Source organism: Lutra lutra, chromosome 12, assembly GCF_902655055.1.
Source record: "Lutra lutra chromosome 12, mLutLut1.2, whole genome shotgun sequence".
NCBI lineage: Eukaryota > Metazoa > Chordata > Mammalia > Carnivora > Mustelidae > Lutra > Lutra lutra.
The window spans coordinates 60,762,011-60,782,094 of NC_062289.1; the positions used below are offsets into that span (position 1 = coordinate 60,762,011).

General features: G+C 42.4%; 1 protein-coding gene across 2 annotated transcripts in view; it reads right to left on the reverse strand.

Moving 5' to 3' along the window:
- Positions 1–20,084, reverse strand: part of PIEZO2 (piezo type mechanosensitive ion channel component 2) — a 471,611-nt gene that overhangs the window by 382,910 nt on the left and 68,617 nt on the right. For both annotated transcript variants that reach the window (XM_047697821.1, XM_047697822.1), the window contains exon 2: positions 1,198–1,293. In XM_047697821.1, coding sequence (XP_047553777.1) covers positions 1,198–1,293 — 96 coding nt within the window. The remainder of the gene's footprint in view (positions 1–1,197; positions 1,294–20,084) is intronic.

Below are 20,084 nucleotides of genomic sequence, written 5' to 3' on the forward strand. Positions count from 1 at the left end.
TACGCCAAGTCTTCACTTCTTTTCCTGAAGAGTCACCACCATGAGTTGAAGACAACCAGTGGCCTTTCCCATGCCACGCGATTGGTGGGGTTAAACACAACTTCCTTTTTTCCCAGATTAGTATACATACAGCGAGCCATCACTGACTCCTAAGACACGGGACACAGTCCTTGTCTCTCATGGTATTGTTTGGAAAACTAAACTACTAAATTGATTGGGTATGGTTTAATGTTTCTACTTGTGGAAGGACTTCACATATATAAATTCACAAGCCAGACCATGCTTCCTAATGAGAGCCTTAGAAGAAACAGTCACATTCTTTTCTGTGCCTGCAGATTCTTGCAGAGCAATGGGAGATGGATCTAAAATTTTGCAGTGACATGCTTGAGAAACTATCCCTTGGACTCGGGTTACTCTCTTTTAGTACTCATTGGAGGTATATGTAAGAGATATCAGCTGATGTATAAACAAGTCATGATGGGACGTGGTCTTATCCAGCTCTCCTGCTTCGTGGCTTGGAAATGTAAGATGATGCTCTGTCTCCTTTCCATCTCCTGCCACATTCTCCCCAGCAACCCAGTATGCAAAGCGTGTGCCAAAGTTGCTCTACCCTCTGCCTTATTTTATTGAAAATGCATTGAGTTCATTTTATTTTTTTATTTATTTTTTTAAAAGATTTTATTTATTGATTTGACAGAGAGAGATCACAAGTAGACAGAGAGGCAGGCAGAGAGAGAGAGAGGGAAGCAGGCTCCCTGCCGAGCAGAGAGCCCGATGCGGGACTCGATCCCAGGACCCTGAGATCATGACCTGAGCCGAAGGCAGTGGCTTAACCCACTGAGCCACCCAGGCGCCCTTGAGTTCATTTTAACTAGCCAAAATGTTCCAGATACATCACAGTTCTGCCAGTAAAGACCTACTCGGGAACTCATATGGGAGGACAGCTGTGTAAGGGACAAAAACATGTCACCAGCAAGCTCCACCCTACTCAACTTGTAGCCGCCCAAATGCGTCCTGCCTGCTCCTGGCCGGACCAGCGTGATACACAGACCGCATCTCTCCCATCAGATAAAGACGGACCGAGCAGCCCAGCAAAATGCAGTCAGAGCACGGTAGGGATCATCACATTACCATTATGCGGTCATCCATTACAGGGCACCATCCCACGGTGGGGATCATTGCATTTCCATCTCTTACCTTGCATCGTCGCTTTTGTTGGTTCTGAGAACAAAGGGATGAGCAAGAGGTAGATGAGGTAGACAAAGGAGAGCCCATTGTACCGGAACGCGCACGCTGCAGTTGGGAAGAGAGAAGAGAAGGAGAACGTCATTAATAATGGCAGGCTGCTGGGCCCAGGGTGCACAGAACTGTGTGGGTTCCTGCATCAGGGACTGCTGGATCCAATGGCAACCCAAGTGGGTATGTCAATTAGGAAGTAAAAACTGAGCATTTATTCTGTGTTTATCATTATGTTGAACATCATGAGGAATGCAGAATTAGAATGCATGGTCCCTGCTCTTAAAATCTAGCCAAGAAGGCAACACCCATAAACTACCTGAATGAATGTAGTCCCGAAACAAGTCATCAATTGGAGAAAGCTGGAGAAGTTAAGATGGCTACAGAAATATAGAGGGCAATAGGACTGGTGAGGGTTTGGGATGTTCAGTTAAGGTTGGCCACAGAAGAGAGGAGACAGAAGAGAAAGAAAATAGAAGAATATTTGTTCAGTGCTCCGTGGCAGAGCTTTTCACAATTTATCTCATTTAATCCTCATTTTCTAAGTTAGAAATACTCAGGTTCAGAAAGACTCATTACCATTCACCTGAATCTCCCAACTAGGATTTGACCAAGTTAAAATTAACCTTGGGCCTGCCAGGCTCCCGACCCCACACTCCTTCTTCGGCATCGCTTGTCCCAGAGCTAGAACTCCAGAGATTTGCTCCAAGGGGGTGCCTTCCCTCTCCAGATTCCCATTTCCCCGTCTGTGAAGTGGACCTGATAACTGTTTTTAACTCATAGACTCATTCCGAGGAATAAATGGAATGATATATAATAATACTGTAGCTCAGCATCTTATGCACAGGAAACCCTCAAAAACACCAGCCTTTACCATAAGCATCCTCATTATTATCCAGGGAGAAGAAAGCGTGCAGTGTTCCATGCAGAAAGAAAATGAGCACATTATAGCAATAAAAAATAAATTTATTGGATGACTAAAGATGAGAAGGACTAAGAATGAGTCTGCAGGATGAGGAAATTGGTTCAGTGATGATGCAGGTGGAAAACGTTGGAAGGAACGTTGGTAGGAGAGAAAATGGAAGGCAAGAGACATGGTACCCAGACAGGGAGACCAGATCAAGAAGTTGCTAGCTCGAGAGGGGATTCGAACACTAGGATCGTGGCATAAGCCAGCCCCCAGCCCTTGCTTCTGGTGGCTTACTCCCGAAGCCAGCAGAGACACAGTAGAGGAAAGTGAGGCCTAGTGTGCTAGGGAAGGAGGGAAGCCACAAATGGTGCTTTTTCATTCCAAAGGAATCATGCACATATTTGTAGCTTTTTAACAATCATGGGTATTCCTAACCTCCTTCATGAAAGATCCAAGGCAGGAAGAAACTTTCACACTATTCATAGGGCTGATAGGAATATATATAAATGAGACAATGTACAAAAGTGAAAACACATGTTTGAATTGTCTTTGTAGATTTTTTTTCCTTCGGCTTCTTATTTCTCACCCATAGTGGAAGCTCCTTAAAAAACAATTCAAGGGGCGCCTGGGTGGCTCAGTGGGTTAAGCCGCTGCCTTCGGCTCAGGTCATGATCTCAGGATCCTGGGATCGAGTCCCGCATCGGGCTCTCTGCTCAGCAGGGAGCCTGCTTCCCTCTCTCTCTCTGCCTGCCTCTCTACCTACTTGTGATCTCTGTCTGTCAAATAAATAAATAAAATCTTTAAAAAAAAAACAATTCAAATATATCTGGGGATTCATTTAGTCGACAAATATTTATTGAGCATGTCCTACATGCTGGGACCCACAGAGGTTCTTTTCTACCTCTGGGAACTTATATTTTGGGGGGAAATGTATGGTAAACAGCAAACACGATAAAAAGTCAATCACAAGGAACCCTGGAAGACAAGCACTACGTTAACAGGAAGCCAGCAGGGAAAGGAGGAGCAGGGGGCCCTGGGGGGAGGAGGACTGGCAGCAGCATTCAGGAGAAGCACTGAAGGTTGGGAGAAATTGCTGGGAGAAAGTGAGATGTGGGCCAACGAGTGAGGTGGGTGAGCCTGCGGACAGAGCCTCCGTGGGTGCCAGAGGGGTCTTGGAGCTGAAGAAGGTCTCACCTATGTGACCTGCCCCAGAGAGCCCCACAGGGAGCCCAAGGTGCCAGGAGAGTCCCAGATGAGGACAGATCATGTGGACTTGCAAGAGATCTGAAGGCCATGGCGGTCACTATGAGGTGTCAACTGAGTGCCGGCTGTTCAAGTCTGCAAGCCCAGTTCCTGCCCCCACCTGCAGCTCCACGCCCCACCAATGCACCAATGCATACCCCGCGTTCTGCACTGCTGCCCAACTGAACTGCCAGCACCTTCCCCATGTTTTGCTGCTTCCTGCCTCTAGGTCATGCCAGCACTCCTCCCCCCGACTGCAACACCTTCCCCTCCTTCCTCCACCAGGCATATCGCTACAGGGCTCCCAAGTTTCCTTTTCTGGGTCACGGTCCATGTCCACAACCTCCCCAAACAGATGCATTTCACTCCCCGGTGCCTTTTCCAGAACACTTGTCATTCAGTGTCGCAGGCTTTGGTTAGATGCCCGTGAGCATCTCTGCTAGCGCCACGGCCCAGGGCAGGAGGTACTTGTGCCCAGGTAAGGAAGGAAGAGTGAATAAATGAATGAAATGGAATGAGAAAGGCATGAGGGCATGTGGGAAGGAAATCAGGGCATGGTCACATAAAAACATCACAGCTGACATTTCAACAACAATAAACAAAATAAACACCTAATCAAGTGGAACGTTTCTTTCTTTTTAGTCTTAGGCTGTTTCTGCAACATTGAAATTAGTATTGCGCAGCAAATTTCTGGGTATTTCTGAGTATTTCTGGGTAAAAACTAAAACAGAACTCACTTGTATGATCATAGCACTTTAAGGAGCATTGTCAGGGACCCATCTGCTGGTAATTTATCTCATTAATAGCTTACAGCAACGTGCTTGTTCTGTGTCAAGCCCCGATGGGTACACTTCATGTACGTTAACTCATACTATTACTATCCTCCTTTTACACAGACCATTATTACTCCCTTTTGACACATGAAAAAGCAGAAAGCGCAGCTAAGGAACCAGGCGGTGGTCTGTACCTGGGAGTCTAGTGCCCGACACTGCACTATCACTAGGAAGCATCATGGCCCCAGCATGAAAACATATCCTCACCTGTCCTTCCTGTCCCTAGTTAACCCTCAGGGGTTCAGTGAGCCGGAGCCTGGCCTCCACAGGATGACAAAAGCTCTTGTATGGATCTTGCTGTTTCTGTTTTATAACCTCATTCTGTAAGGTTTCACATTATGCATGGTGGAAATGTATTTACGGAGGAAATTCTCCAAGATTAACTTTGGGGGCAGGGAGGAAAGGAGCCTGCTCTTGGTTTCCCACATCACAGCCTGCAGTTATCATTATTTATAGCGAAGTCTGAAGAGCCTCAGGAGAGAACAGGGACAACCCAGGGTGACAGGCAGCCTCCAAATGGTCTCCAGTAATCGCCATCTCCTGGTTGTCACACCAGGATGTCCTCCCCTGCTCTTGAATATGGTCTGGAACTAATGACTCATTTCCGGCGAATACAAACTGTAGAAGTATCGTGATACTGCGTGGCAGCTTCTATCCTGAGTGTTTCTCTGCCTCTCCCCTTGTTCACTGTCAAGGAAGCCAGCTGCACTGTTATGAGTTGTCCCAGGGAGAGGTATATGGCAGGGGACTGTAGTCGCTAGCCAGTAGCTAGCCCTCACCAGCGAACAGCCACAAGAGTTCACTTGGAAGCAGCTCCACAGTCAGGAGCCTCACCACCCCCTTGGCGTCAGCCCTGTGGGACAGCCTGTGCTAGAGGTGCCCTGCCACCAGCCCCCCAAGCCACACCTGGCTTCCTAACTCCCAGAAACTCAGTGTGTTGCTTTAAGCAGCTAAACACTTTGGTAATTTATATGCAGCAATAGACACCCAAACTTAAAAACAAAACAAAACAAAAACAAGCCACTTATAAAAACCCAACTTCATTTATTTTTGCCTGAAATTATCCCATTTGACTGATGACAGTAGCCCAACTGCTGAATTCCCTACTTTACTTTTTATGTATAAAATTGCTACCCAAGAGCTCCCCCAAGCTGATGGGGACTTCGAATGACATTTCTAAGGGAGTTATCCCCATCAAGGGCAAAAATATGCCTTTGAACTTGTCAATAAAACATATTTGAGCTAGAAAAGCCTTAGAAGGCAAATAGCAATGGTTCCTTTATCAAGCATGATGTTGTCTTTGTTCAGGAGCACATTCATTACTCTTCCTGAGGAGCTCTCTTACTCTACTGCACAGCGTTCCCAGATACCCGACACCTCTCACTCTCAGGTCACCTGGACCTCTGCCCTCTGCCTCAAAATTTTGACTATTGACAGTACAGTTTTTTGAAATGCACACCAAGTTGTTCAAAGGAGAAAGATTCTCTGTTCTGGTAAATAACACACTGTCATTTCCACTATTCCTACCTGGTTTTAACCCCCCAGAGTCATGTGGAAACCTCTCCAAAGGGATGACAACAGTTGACAAGAATTTCCCAAACAAAAGAACTTGCCAAGCCTAGAGAGTTCACAATTACAAAATGAATCAACAAGTTATCAAGTGGAGTGCTTTATAAACATTAATATCATCATCTGAAATGTAAACAATTGACCTCGCCTCATTAACAAACTTCATTTTCTAAAGATAAAAGCTGGCAAAAACTCTCCAAGAAGGAAATGATTTGACTTTGACAATTTAGTTTACCAAAATAGAAAGCGGAAATCTCTTGCAAGTATGAAATTGTTTAGATGGTCATGTAACATTTATAAAAATACTTGATTGTAGTTTGTGTACAGATCTTCTCTGACTTACAGTGGGGTTACACCCCAGTAAAACCAAAGTACGCTGAAAATATCCCAAGTCGAAAATGCATTGAATACACCTAACCTACTGAATGAGTATCATAGCTCAGCCTAGCCTGCCTTAAATGTATGCAGGGTGCTACAGTTGAGCAAATCATCTGACACAAAGCGGATTTTATAACCATGTGTGGACTCATTCATGTAACTGACTGACTTCCATACTGAAAGTGACAAACACAATGGCTGTATGGATACAGAATGGTAAGAATGTAACCCTTCCCGCTTGCTCACTCAGGAGGGTTGGGAGCAGCTGCTGCCGCCCAGCATCATGGGAGAACACTGCACTGCAGGTTGTAAGCCCAGGAAGAGATCCAAATTCCAAATTAAAAAAAAAAAAAAAAGCTTTCTATTGAATGTATATTGCTTTTACTACCCTCATAAAGTCTAAAAATCGCTAAGTCCAATCATTGTCAAGCCAAGACTGTCTGTATAATAATTTCCCCATCATTACAATAAGATCATGGAGAAGTTTCGAACACTTTAATTTGCCTTTCCATAATAGTTGAAGGCAATAATTTTAGATTATGTTATTAAAGGTAAGTGCTCTCAGAGCTGAATTTTTAGCCAGATGTGATCTCCTATCTCCTTCATACCCTTTAGCAAGGCCAAACAACATCTCACTATTAATGGCCTGGGAGAAGATTCCTTAAATGTTTCCAATCTCCATTTCAACTAAGTACGTTCTAAATGCTCTTTAAGGCCTCCAGAAGCTTTGTTTATTTTAACAGTTGCCAGAGGAGTAGATACATAGCACTCGGAATAAGCAACTTCAATATCAAGTGACAAACAGTTCTGTCAATTCGGTGAGTCCAAAAATTTTTGTTCATTCATACTTTTAATATTTTTTCTTCTTGACTATGAAGCAATCAGTTGTTTTTAAAAGGATGTCCTCTCAGAATCCTGGTTCTTTTATTTTTTTTTTTTTAAATGACAAGAGAATCAATTGCAAATATTTATCATGATGTAAGAAAAAAAATTAAACAATGGTAGATGTTCCCTAAGGAAAACTCTCAAAGAAATGAGAGACAGGAAAAAGGCTGTTCGGTCACCTGATTCATTGCCTATTTGTGTAGAATTCTTTTCCCCATTATACACTCCTGTGGTTTACATCCGGTTAAAGTTACAAATGTCTGAGTAAGTGGTGCTTTAGAACTGACAGTCAAGACCCAGTGCCCTGAGCTCTTCCCGTTTCCTTTATGTCTGACCCCCACATGGATGAGAGGTCTTGTCCCAGTAGCTTCCTTCAGGAAGTTACAGAAGTAATTTCATCAAGAAGGATGCTAGCAGAAGGTTTCTTCCACAATAGCGCATAAAAGCCAAGACATAGTCTTGTACACTTATTTTTTCAGGCTTTTATCAGGTAACACCTGCATTATATTCTTTGTGCATGGCCTAGGAATGTTCATACATTTGTGCTACAAAAAGCTAATAGAAATAATTTTCAAAGAAGGAACTATGTTAACCCATTGGGGGAAAGTCCCTATATTTTAACATTACATGTTGACCCAGAGATGTATGAACGGTGACTTTGGTGCTGAGAGTTTGTCAGTATAACACTGACTCTGTCAGTCGTGTATTTCTCACACTTCGAGAAATAGAAGTATCCCACCACAAAAAAGAAATAATGATGATGTGACACGATGGAGGTGTTAGCTATACTGATGCGGGAAACAAAGGCAGAAGAAAAGTTATTAAAAGTTATTAAATTTAAAGTTATTAAAAGTTATTAAATTTCCTTACTACCTAGAGCCACCGACAAGTCCTTGAAAGAGGCAGAGCGAGAGTCCTCTAGGGACTCAACTGCTTCCACCATAATACTTTGCTAAGGGCAAAAGGCAATCCTAGCCTGACCACCCCTACCCCCCAACCAGGATCCTGTGAGTCTACTTTAACATATAAAAATTCCTTTGGAAACTTCATCTCAAGCCTCCAAGATCTATGATGGCAATCATTCCCAAGCATATGGCCCACGGATATACTTCTGAAGGGTCTCATGACTAAGTTTTTATTAGATGGTAATAAATGACATTTCCCAACAACAGCTAGCCCCTCAAGGTCCTCATAGCAGCTCTTTTGCCCATGGGTCCTGTCCCCGTGCTTTAATAAACCACCATTTTGCACCAAAGACATCTTAAGAATTCCTTCTTGGTGGTCAGCTCCAGACTCTACCCCACTGAATCTCACTTATATTCTAAAACTTCATCAATAATCACAGTGGTCTTCATTTTTGCAATATATATCAAAGCAACACACTATATATCTTAAACCTACACAATGTTTTATGTCAATGATATCTCAGAAAAATTGGAAAAGAAGAGAAATATGATATTGTACATTAATTTCATTAAAGAAATTGGTTAAAAGAATGTAAATTTAGAATAAAGCATCAAGGACAATAAGACTTTTATAAGGTAATGGATGGCAAGGTTTTAGAACCCAATTGTAGCAGAAAATCATAACCATTGCTAAAATCATAACCATTGCTAAAATTTCTAAGGCAATTTAAGGAAAAATCAGATGAAAGCATCTTATTCATAAAGGATAGAAGACTTTGGTCTGAGTTTTCTACTTATGCAAAATAACCAGGAGTATTATCTGTAAAATATGAGTTGAACCAGAAGTCACTAAAATCTTAGTTGTTTTTTTTTGGGGGGGGGGGGGCTATGAATTTAAACAGGTATTGCCTTTTAAATTCTTATAAAAAGGAATGATTCTGTTTTCTGTTTTAATTATTTGAATATACATCAACAAATATTACTAATCATATTAACAGTTTAAATGAGTTTTCTAGGGACGCCTGGGTGGCTCAGTTGGTTAAGTAGCTGCCTTCGGCTCAGGTCATGATCCCAGCGTCCTGGGATCGAGTCCCACATCGGGCTCCTTGCTCGGCGGGGAGCCTGCTTCTCCCTCTGCCTCTGCCTGCCATTCTGTCTGCCTGTGCTCGCTCTCTCTCCCTCTCTCTCTGACCAAAAAAAAAAAAAAAAAATCTTTAAATGAGTTTTCTAAACTCATCCTGACTGATTGTACAGTTTGCATAAGACAAATGAAAGAATATGGTGCTCTTTTCCCTCTTTTATAAATTTTTTATATGTTATTCACCATTTCATAAGTTTCCCCACAGAAATTTGTCATATTTAAACTGCAAATCCTTCTGCTTGAGCTTGACCCTGCTAATGCTAAGAAACTCCCTGGTATCCAAGAGAATAACAGCACAGATCATCTCCTGTGATTGCAAATGAGAAAACAAAGCTTTTATGCTAACAGTTCCTTAAGCTATCTGAAAAATTATATTAGGAATTAGATCTATTGCATTAGGAGTAGAAGAGCCTTGCATTTAAATCCACAGTTCCTCAGATTACCCAAATAAAACTTGCCCACATTAGGGTGGGCGGGTGAATGCTGACAGAGGTCAGACTTTGCAACTGTTGATTCACCCACTCATTTTGGTAGCTTTTTTTATCTATGGAAGAGGAGAGTCAGTGTTTGCAGACTGGGAGACCTAGAGTGAAGATGAGGCTAGTCTGCTCAGATTCATGTCACTGTGTTTACTGATTTAGAAATCATTCCTCTCCTTCGTACTCACATTTATTCTCCGGGGAGGAATGTACCTTTTAACTCAGTCTTAATTCACTTCTGTGTAACTGAACAATTTACAAAGCTAGGGGTCATTATACCTCTCCAGCAGTCTTTTACTAGCAGAATATAGACCCTCTTTTTTAAGTTTTCAAATTATTGATCACAATGAACCCTTAGCCTGTAAAAAAGATTGTGAAAATTGAAAAATTTATTTTCCTCAGTTAAAACATTATTCTTAAAGAGAGCTGATTGTCATTTATGTTTAATTTATACTCATTTTTCAGTTCCAGCTTTTGACTTTTAATTAACTCTGCCTTCATGAATTCGATCTTACTTATTTTTAAGGAATGCTACTTTTCTGTAATTTTCCCACAGGTTAACTTCTCTTCCTAAAATTTATAAATTCTACTATATGACAAATTCAGTATAGCAGGGTTTTTACATCACTGGTTCCCTGAAAAACCTCAGAGAAGTGCTTAGGACCCTAACCATAAAGCAAAGCTCCTTACTCGACTTTTGCTTACTTAGACTTGATAATCTCCAATCTTTCACAAGACCTTTACAGACTCATGGAGACTTCAGATTTAGAAACTCACTCTCCACCCGTGTGGGTGTCAGTATCTCGAAACTCTTAGGTTGAACCACTGAACTAGACAGGTCATAAATATTTAAATAGTAGCAAGTTCCTAAGAGTCAAACTGTGTTACAAATGAAAAATAAACATCACTTCCATTTCAGAAATAAGAGAATCAACCACAATGCCATCCTATCTGTAAGCAACTTGAGACAGCAGCTATGGAAAGGGGGGGGTGGGGGTGGGGAGAGGGTTGGACAGCCAGGACAGGAACACGGATGGGTACAAGTATAAATGTAGACTTTGTGTAAGCGGCAATGGCTTTTTAATAACAGGAATGATTTATTGCCTGCCGCACGTTCCTTCTTTGAAGGACTCCGTGAACTGAATTTCCCCTGTAGCTTGCAGAATATTCCCCATTATTCTTGGCAGCATCCTTCATGGTCTGACATGCACACTCGCACAAGAAGAAATCAATGCAGTTTGCTAAAGTCAAGTTTCTTCCGTCTTCAGCATACAATGCTGCTTGGTGCTATGCTTTGTTCAACAATGAATATGGCTCAAAACTGATGAAAAATGACCATTTTTATCTTGACAAATTTACTTGAACATCCTGCCTGCTTCTTCCTGGGAACGCCCTCTTCCCTGCCATCTATAGGCCTATTGTTATTGTCTTCCAAGTATTTCTGGTGCCAGAGAAGTAGTAGACACACCTTTCGTGGCATGAATTCAGCCCTTGACTGTGTCTGGGCTTTATGCTTATGACAGCACACTAATGAGGAACAGCATCTGACCACAGTGTCAGATCCTCACTCCCAGAACAATATCCAAAATAGCAATGAACTGGACTAATGCCTCAAGATTAGCCACTTCTGCCAAATCTCTTTGTTCTAACTGCAGAAACTTTGACCTTGGATTTAGTCCCTTCTTTATCACTTCAAATGCTGATTACACACAAAATTTGTCTCTGAGAATGGAGTGGGTACAAAAGAATCCTTGTGGTGAACAAACCAAAGAGATGTTTGGGCTTGCCCACCCAACCACATCCCACTCCACAGATGGCCTTGGCCTTTCCTGCTCTCTTCCTTACTACCCTTCTTTTCAGTATCTATGTTCATTCTCCTGCCTTATCAAATTAAGGTACTTTAAAAATTGTTCACAGGGTGCTCTATTTGGAGATGAGAGTAACAATTCTGGTAATGTGTTTAAACTTACTCCGGGTGTTTTCATTGGCTCACAACCTTGACCTGATAACGCGCTTGATTTTTGGTTAGTAGATAGAGAAGTCTTGGACATCCTATATTTCCAGGAATAAGATGACATTTTATTCTTCCTAATCCATCATTATGCCTTGTATTTACTAGAGGATCCATAACGGGTCAGAACTTTCCCCAGTGTCCCCCCAGGTGAGACTGGGTAGAGTGGTCTATCTCCAAAGGGCAGATGTAAATCATGAGCCACTGTGAAGCTAAGCTCCATGGTTCATATCAAAATTCTACAGAGGTCTGGTTACCTCTACAAATGTCTTGACTAAGTCACTTGGTAATATTTCATGGGGAAACAGGGAGGCTGCAGAACCCTGTCACTATTGGTCTATCTCTTGGAAAAGTTCTAGCAACAATGCACTTCCCTAAACAAACCTCTGTTCTAGCCAGAGCCCCCAATTAGCCATTCCCTAAACATGCATACCACCAGGCCCTAGGCCACCTTCGAACATGAGCTCTTTCCAATTCATTACTCTATATCCAATTTCTATCCCAAAACACAATATGGATTTAGTAAATATTTACTGAGTGAGTAAATAAATGCCTGCCTCTTTCTTTGCCAGCTTGTTAATACCTCTGCCCAATAGTGTATTCCAAATTCCTAAGGACCCTTCCACCTAGCTTAGATGTTTGTCTCCTCCCAGAGAATGGCTAATTATCCTATTAAAAAAGTAAACTTTTCCGAATAAAAAAGCATATATGTCTGGCCATAAGGGGATAATTCAATAAGGATTGTCAGTCACACCATGCAGCTCCGTGCAATAGTCACGAAGAATGATTTTTGCACGTGTGAATGAACATTAAAAGATGTTCATAATACACATGGTTAAAAAAAACAGGTTATAAAACTGTATAGAATAGGACAGGTCTAAGAGGTAGATATTAACAATATCCCCCACTCTCAGGAAACTAAGGCTCTGAAATGATATGTAACTTGTCCATGGTCAAGGTGAAATTGGGATTTAATTCCACTCAGGGATCCTTCACCCAGGACGACTCCAGCATCTGTACTCTGCCCTACTGCACTCTGCTACCCCTACTACACATTGAGAACATCTATAGGAATATATCAGACTACTACCGGAGGTCGTGTCTGAGAAAAGACATTGAAGGAGGGACAACACTGTCTTTTTATCTTACTATGTTAAAGTTCCCTGTTATGTGTGTATTTTGTATTTTAAAATAAAATCAAATCTAAGATAAAGTAATCTCTTTCATCTCTGCATACTCACAACATTTGGCTTTCTCACTCTATGCCTTGACTACATAGATCCTGGTAGAATTTTCCTGTGTAAACATGTTACTTTCTTGATTAAGCCCCTTAAAAGCAGGGCTTGGCTATCATTTTGTCTTTGGAAACCTAGTATAATACCTCACACATTATAAGCACACGATGACTGTGCAGAATGAATACAGAGATGAAAGGTTGAACTCCCACTGCCCTTAAAAACAGAAGGGTCGGAGAAGAGCTATTATAACTGACTATGGTGTAAATGTTCACCAGCTTTCACCAGGTAGATCATTCTGCAACACTCCATCTGGCTGACATAATGACATGGCTACAAAAACATCAAAAATGAATGTGATGGAAGTGTCTGTTGGGAAAAAAAAAAATGAGGGGAGGGTAATAATTTTCTCTCAGGCATCCAGGAAGAGGCAAGAATAAAGAGTTTCTTTTTTTTTTTAAAGATTTTATTTATTTATTTGAGACAGAGAGAGAGACAGAGAGAGACAGAGTGAGAGAACATGAGAGGGGAGGTCAGAGTGAAAAGCAGACTCCCCATGGAGCTGGGAGTCCAATGTGGGACTCGATTCCAGGACTCCAGGATCATGACCTGAGCTGAAGGTGGTTGCTTAACCAACTGAGCCACAAAGGCACTCAAGAAAGAAGTTTCTTAAACCTTGAACCTTTTCTGTCACAAAGAAGTGAAGCTCCAGGGAGCTTCTGTGGGAAGAAAAAGGTGTGTGAAGTTAAACTCCAAGTCTTAAGCATTATTTCTCACAAAGGGATTCAGTGAAAATCCTACTTCATCACAAGAGGCTCTATGAAATTTTAGTCAGCTCTCCAAGACGGAAAAACATTGATTAACCTCATAAAAAGGTTAATAAAGTGGGGAGAAGGGGCTTTCCACTGTCCATCTTTAGCAAACATTCCCTGAACCTCATAACCTGACTCCTAACTAGTGACAACCAGAAGAAAAAGTCAAAATATTAATCCCAGTAGAGCCGCATTAAGCAAACCCATTAATACCCCAAGCCTCAGCTTCCCTTTATGAAAAAAGAAACTCTATCAGGTATAATTTTTTTAATGTTACTAGGGGCTAGTTCAACTAGAAACATTCAAATAACCCATGGCACGAATCACAAGGAGCTGTCCCGGGACCACTTCTCTGCTAGCGAGCCTGAGTTCCCAGCTGGACAGCGCCTACAGGGGGTGATCTGAGTGAGGCTTAGAGGTCCATCTTGGGAGCTGGAGGAGAAACATGGGAGCAGGAGTGTTGAGAACAAAACATTTCCTGTCAACACAAAAGCAAACACACCCTTCAGGGCCTCCCTCGAGGTTTTCTTCCTTTTCTTTTTCAGTTAATGGGTGGGAACCTTGTAAACCTAAACTTACATGATTTGGGCTGAATCACACAACGGCCAACAAGACCCCCAACACCAGTAAGAACTAGCATAGTAAATCAACTAAACCTTCATAGTAATAAAATAAGCTGGAGGTCAAGGCCAGGGACACAGAGGTCATGAGTTCTCATTGTCTTCTAGTTGAATGTATACCATCCTAACATTGCTCTGTATTTTTAAGCTGACTAGCCCTTCTTTGGCACAAATGAATCTTGAAGAACAACTCATTCTTCTCACTTTTGTCTCACACAAAGATCAGATTGGTGGGTGTTTTCCCAGCTATCATCTGGAACCTGTTAATTTTTGCAGCAGATTGCCTAAAAATACAACCTGGAGAATAATGGAAAGCAAACTCCCACTTTTTCTTACTTATTTTCTTCAGAAATATAACCTGCAGTCCCCAAATTCCTCTTCCCAGGGCCTCTTCAGACTGCAATTAAGTGGGGGGGGGGGGTTTCAATGGAGAAAGAGCACAATTTGGTTCAGCAAATTATACCAAACCCATATACTAGTATGTAGGAACATAGAAACACACCAGACTGAATCAATCTGGAGCTTTCTATGAATCAGAGATAACACTTTCTGGCACAGAAGTCATGGTCACTAGAGCGGCCATTACTTCCTTCATTTTGCAGAACTCATTCAGGGTGAGTCCAGCAAGCCGCTCCACCTGCCAGCCCCCACCATTCACAGCCTGAGGGTCTAGCCCACACCCCTCTTTTTCCTTCCTGTTCATTCCTAACCAGCAGCTAGTATAAGGACAGTCTTCTCACTCAGGCAAATCTGAATGTGATCAGTTTACAGATGAAGACCATCAGGCAGACAGATGTATATGTTTTAACTTTATTTCATGTCTAGCTACTCTAAAAAGCTGATTTGTTATGTTTTATTACAAGATGGAGGTATTTGTATTCAATTAGTGGCAGGACCAGAGTCTCTTAGAAGGAGTATTTGTGTGGATGTTTTGTGTGATAGATTCTTGGGGTAGAATAAGAGATCCTGAGGAGTCTAGGTAAGGGCACAAATGCTCTGCTAGAGAGGATGATGCTGTCTGGGCTTCAAAAATGGAAAGTAAGTAGAGCGAGAACATTGATCATGGAGACGAAGCCAGATATGTAAGTTCTGCAGGACATGGCATGGCCTCCTTCTGGGACATGGGGAACTCATGGAAGGCTTGGTGCAAGTGTGAAAGGATTGTTCTTTGCATCCAACTTGACATGAGGTAGAACTGACACAGGCCGCAGACCCAGAAAGCCCCGAGGCAGAAGGGATTGGGGAGTTTTGCAGAAATCATCCTCAGAGTTCTCACAGGCCAAGCAACTGGGGCTCAGGGGACAGGAAAGCTCCACATGACAGCCATTGTAGATGCACTTGCTACCGAAACAACCAGTCTATGTCATCCATTTTGATTAAAAAACCAATCAGTTCAATTAGGAGAAAGAAGTAGAAAAGGGAACCCCAGTTATCGGATATCCAACAGAATTAATTTTTCTCTTTATAACACTTGGTTGACTCAATCAAATTTTAAAGAGCATTTGTCAGGTTCTAGGAAAATAACTTGCTTGTGCTGTTCAGGTTACCAAGGCTTTATCTCATTTGAGATAAAGTCTACAGTCCTGTGAAGTAGGGATTGTCATCAACCTTTTACAAAGGGCACATATCACTCAAGGACTAGGATGTAGAACCGGAACTCAAAGCGTGGATTCCAGAAGCTCTCCTTCATTTGCACTGGCCATCCATTGCCACAGAGACGCAACCACAGGGGGTTTGTCCTGCAGACTTCCTCCTTTCTCATCGCTCTCCCTGGAACACACAGGGTTTGGGTTTGGCTCCCCATGCGACTGAATTTTACTTACCCTTAGAAGCTGTAATCCTACTTTTTTGACTCTTTTATCCAATGAGAACTCAATTCTAATGATCTGAGATGGTGGAAACCCCACTCGACATGATGCTGCCAGCAAATGTGAGCTTCCCGCTTGCCACTTGCAAGAAACTAAGTCTGAGATAGAATGGAATGGAATGCAAGGTTCCCAGCAACATCTTCCTAAGATACAAATGTGATCATGTCCCTCCTTTGTCTGCAACTAGCTGTGGGAGAATGGCACTAAAAACAATTATTATTTTTTTTAGTTTGTTTTGTTTTGTTTTGTTTTTACAGAGAGAGATACAGCAAGAGAGGGACAAGCAGGGGGAATGGGAGAGGAAGAAGCAGACTCCCCACTGAGCAGGGAGCCTGATGTGGTACTCAATCCCAGGACCTAAGCCAAAGGCAGATGCTTAAGGACTGAGCCACCCAGGTGCCCCGCTAATAACAATTATTAGTCATATGCATATTGTATCATCTATTTTGTCCTTACGATAGAGACTCAACGTCATCTGGCTCTTTGCTTTGTCCGTTTCCCCCAGAATGAGGCTGCCCCATAGCATTTGCTAAGTGAATGAGTCGAGGACAGAAGGGACCCCTGCATGAAGATATTTTTTATCTTCCCAAAGCCCCACATGGCACTGTCATTTTTATTTTAAAGATGAACACAATGTGACTCTGAAAGGATGTGTGGCCCTTAGTCATGTCGGTAGCTGGAAAACAACAGGATAAGAATCAAAACCAGATCAATCCCTCCATTTCAGACTTCTGCTTCCTTCCACTGACTCCCCTCCTCAGTAGTCCACACCCTCTAAAATCTGGAGAAACCCTCTCAGCCTCAGGCCTCATCACACCACAAACTCCAGTCACCTACTTGCTTTTCCTGAAGTATTCAAAAATTTTCGTTCCTCCTTTCCTTCTGATGGGCTATCCTATTTCCCGGAAAGTCCCTCCACTTCCTTCCCCTTCAAATGCATCTGGTGATACCAGCTCTAACACTGCGTGCTGGCTGAACTTCACCCTAGCCTCCCACATGCGCACCCTGACTTAGAGGGTTCCTACACACATCTTTTACTCTTGAAACTGTTTACTGATCATTAACACTCTTAGGTTGATACATTGTGAATCTCTGCCCCTTCCTTCTTCCTGAGCCCCTCTTCCCTTCTCTATTAAAGCTGCCCTGGCCTAGATGGTAATGGGAAGCTAAATATGGAACAAAATACATCACTACGAAAATACAGGAAATTTTGAAAAATCTTACTTGAATTATAATGCTTACTGGAATACACACACATACACACACACACACACAAATACTGCTTTGAGAAGGAAGGAAGAAAGGAGAAGGGAGGGGAGGGGCCGGAGAGGGCGAGCAAGAGAGAGGAAAGGCATACTTTCCATAATGAAAATCCTAATGAGCACATGTGGTGATCGGAGCCCTGGGAATTACCCAGGACGGAGACTAGAATGATCCTCTCACACTCCCAGCATCTAGTATAACGTTCTGGCATGGAGCGAGTGACAAATAAATATGATATATTGAACAGGATGAATAGGACTTACAAGAAAATAGTACTTATTATGATATACATATTTTTGAAAATTGAGAGTATGTCAATGGTGGGAAATGTTAAAATTACAAATAGCCATAAAAATGAAATTAATGTAAAGTTGACTTTTAAAAACATATCTTGCCTCTTCTAGTGACAAGAAAATTCAATATGGAAGTGCTAATAAACAGGTTAATGAGATTGACAAGTGGGAAAAGTAAGTAAAAGGAAAACTGGTATTATTATTAAATACCCAAACACTAAGAGCAAGTTTACAAATTTGCCAGTAATTGTTCTGAAGCAATAGAGGTGAAAAACACAGCCATCTGGTGAGAATGGACCCCTGCTTATAAAGCCAAGCTCTCTTATAATTTAAAAAAAAAAATGATACAAATAAATAATTCAAGTTTTTTAACTTTATTTTTTTATTTTTATTTTTTATTTGTTTTTAAAGATTTTATTTATTTATTTGACAGAGACACAGCAAGAGAGGGAACACAAGCAGGGGCAGAGAGAGAGAGGGAGAAGCAGGCTTCCCGTTGAGCAGGGACTCCCCCCGCCAACCCCACCCATGCAGGGCTCAATCCCAGGACCCTGGGATCATAATCTGAGTGAAAGACAGACACCCAATGACTGAGCCACCCAGATGCCCCAAGTTTTTTCTTTTAAATGAGAAGAATTTTTTTTTTAAGGTGAAGAAGCTGAAAGTGTCATATGTAAGAAAAAGAGGATTTTTGAGCCCAAATTGCACCTCAATGTCCGAGGTTTTTCTTCTCATGGAACAACGTAAGTGGTGTGCGTTTTAGGATAAAAGTGAGTGCCAATCGGTGGCAGAAATTGGCCAAACCCTCAGTGTCCCTCTGGGCCCTGAGGCCTTCAGAGTGGATGCCTCAGCCCCTGACCAAACTACCTTCAGGGCAGGCAGAGACCTGTGTCTGAGCACAAGCACCTCTCCCCAAGCGATACTCTTGGTGTCCTTCGTTTGAATGTAAACCCATTTATCTGACTCTAGACAATAAGAGTGTTTTTCCTCTGCAAATAAGTAAGAACACGGTGCCTGAGCTCCAGGAGTTTACAGCCTCGATGGACAGTGACGAGAGAACAGCTTTATGCTCTGGGGCGTTCTTTGAACGCTGAAGATTTGATTCCCCACTTTGTTTCTCTATCTCTTCACATCCCCTAAACACATCGTACTCACTCTTCTGCCCTCTTTCCCCAACTTTTCACCACAAGAGCATAAAGCCCTCATGTCGGGGTTTCATTTGTGCTTCTGTCCAGCTACAGAAAGTCTTCATCGTTCTCCAAGGGGGGAGCACCCCTCCAGGGTCAGAAGCAAGGTGGCAATGGGAGGGCTCTGCATGCCACCCGGGTGTGCTGGCTCCTTCTGCCTTTCTACCTCCCACCTTCTGAGCTGGCTCAGGACCTCAACCACAATAACCTGCGGGCAGCTCCCACTGCTGCTGCCTCTTTTCTGGTTTTCTTTCTCTTTTTACTGCTTTCTGTGTTTCCTTCTTAATCACTCAAGGGTCTCATTCAGTACGTCATCTCTTCAACACTGGATGCTGGTTCAAGCACTTCCTTGGCTGTGTTCCCATGAAGCCTCGTATGGACTCCTATGTGTAGGCAACACTTGAATTTTTGCTTTCAAGTCTTTCCTACCCACCCACCTACAAAACTAGAAGCACCTAAAGGCAACAGCTATGTTCTATTCGTTCCTGTATCCCTGGGGACTTGACACAGATAAAGTCCTGAAACCAACATATGGGATCAGAATTTAAAGACAATTAGAATAATGAAGAACTCTCACTTTGATGCTCTTATAATCAGTGCTTGATTGCAGAAACCTAGATGAAATGAAGCCCTAGGACTCCACACCTTGAAATTATAAATCCGGAACATTCTCTGTGACTGTCTATTCATTGGATTTCCACATTAAGGGAGACTTCTCCAGCTCTACAGAGCAGAAATAAGAAACGTTCATGGGAGAATGTTTAAAGCTCCTGGCCAACTGAGAGAACTGTATTGCTTGGTTCTGCTATGTTCTAATTTTCTTTATTCTTCGAGCCCTAGTATAATCAATTGACTGATTGCTTTCTTTATCTCCTAGCTACTAATAAAGAAGGCCATGTCAACCAAGGTCGTAGCAGAGCACAGATAGTACACTCAAATCAGGTCACTGAAGAAAGTATAAAGAAAGGGGCTATATTGAGTGGGTAGCCTGGGTTACAAAAAGGTGCAAAGGATAGCAGAGGACCAGAGGACCATAAGGGGGGGAGGGGGGAACACTGTACCTGCACTCTCTCCTGCTGCCCTCCGATCCCTTGCCGCTAATTGGCCAAGCGCAAGGGCAGAAAAGCAACTTAATATAGTCCATGCAGGGTATCCTCCCAGTGCCCAAGGGTGGCCTGTGCCTAGCGGAGTAAATGGAAAATTTCCAACACAGTGAC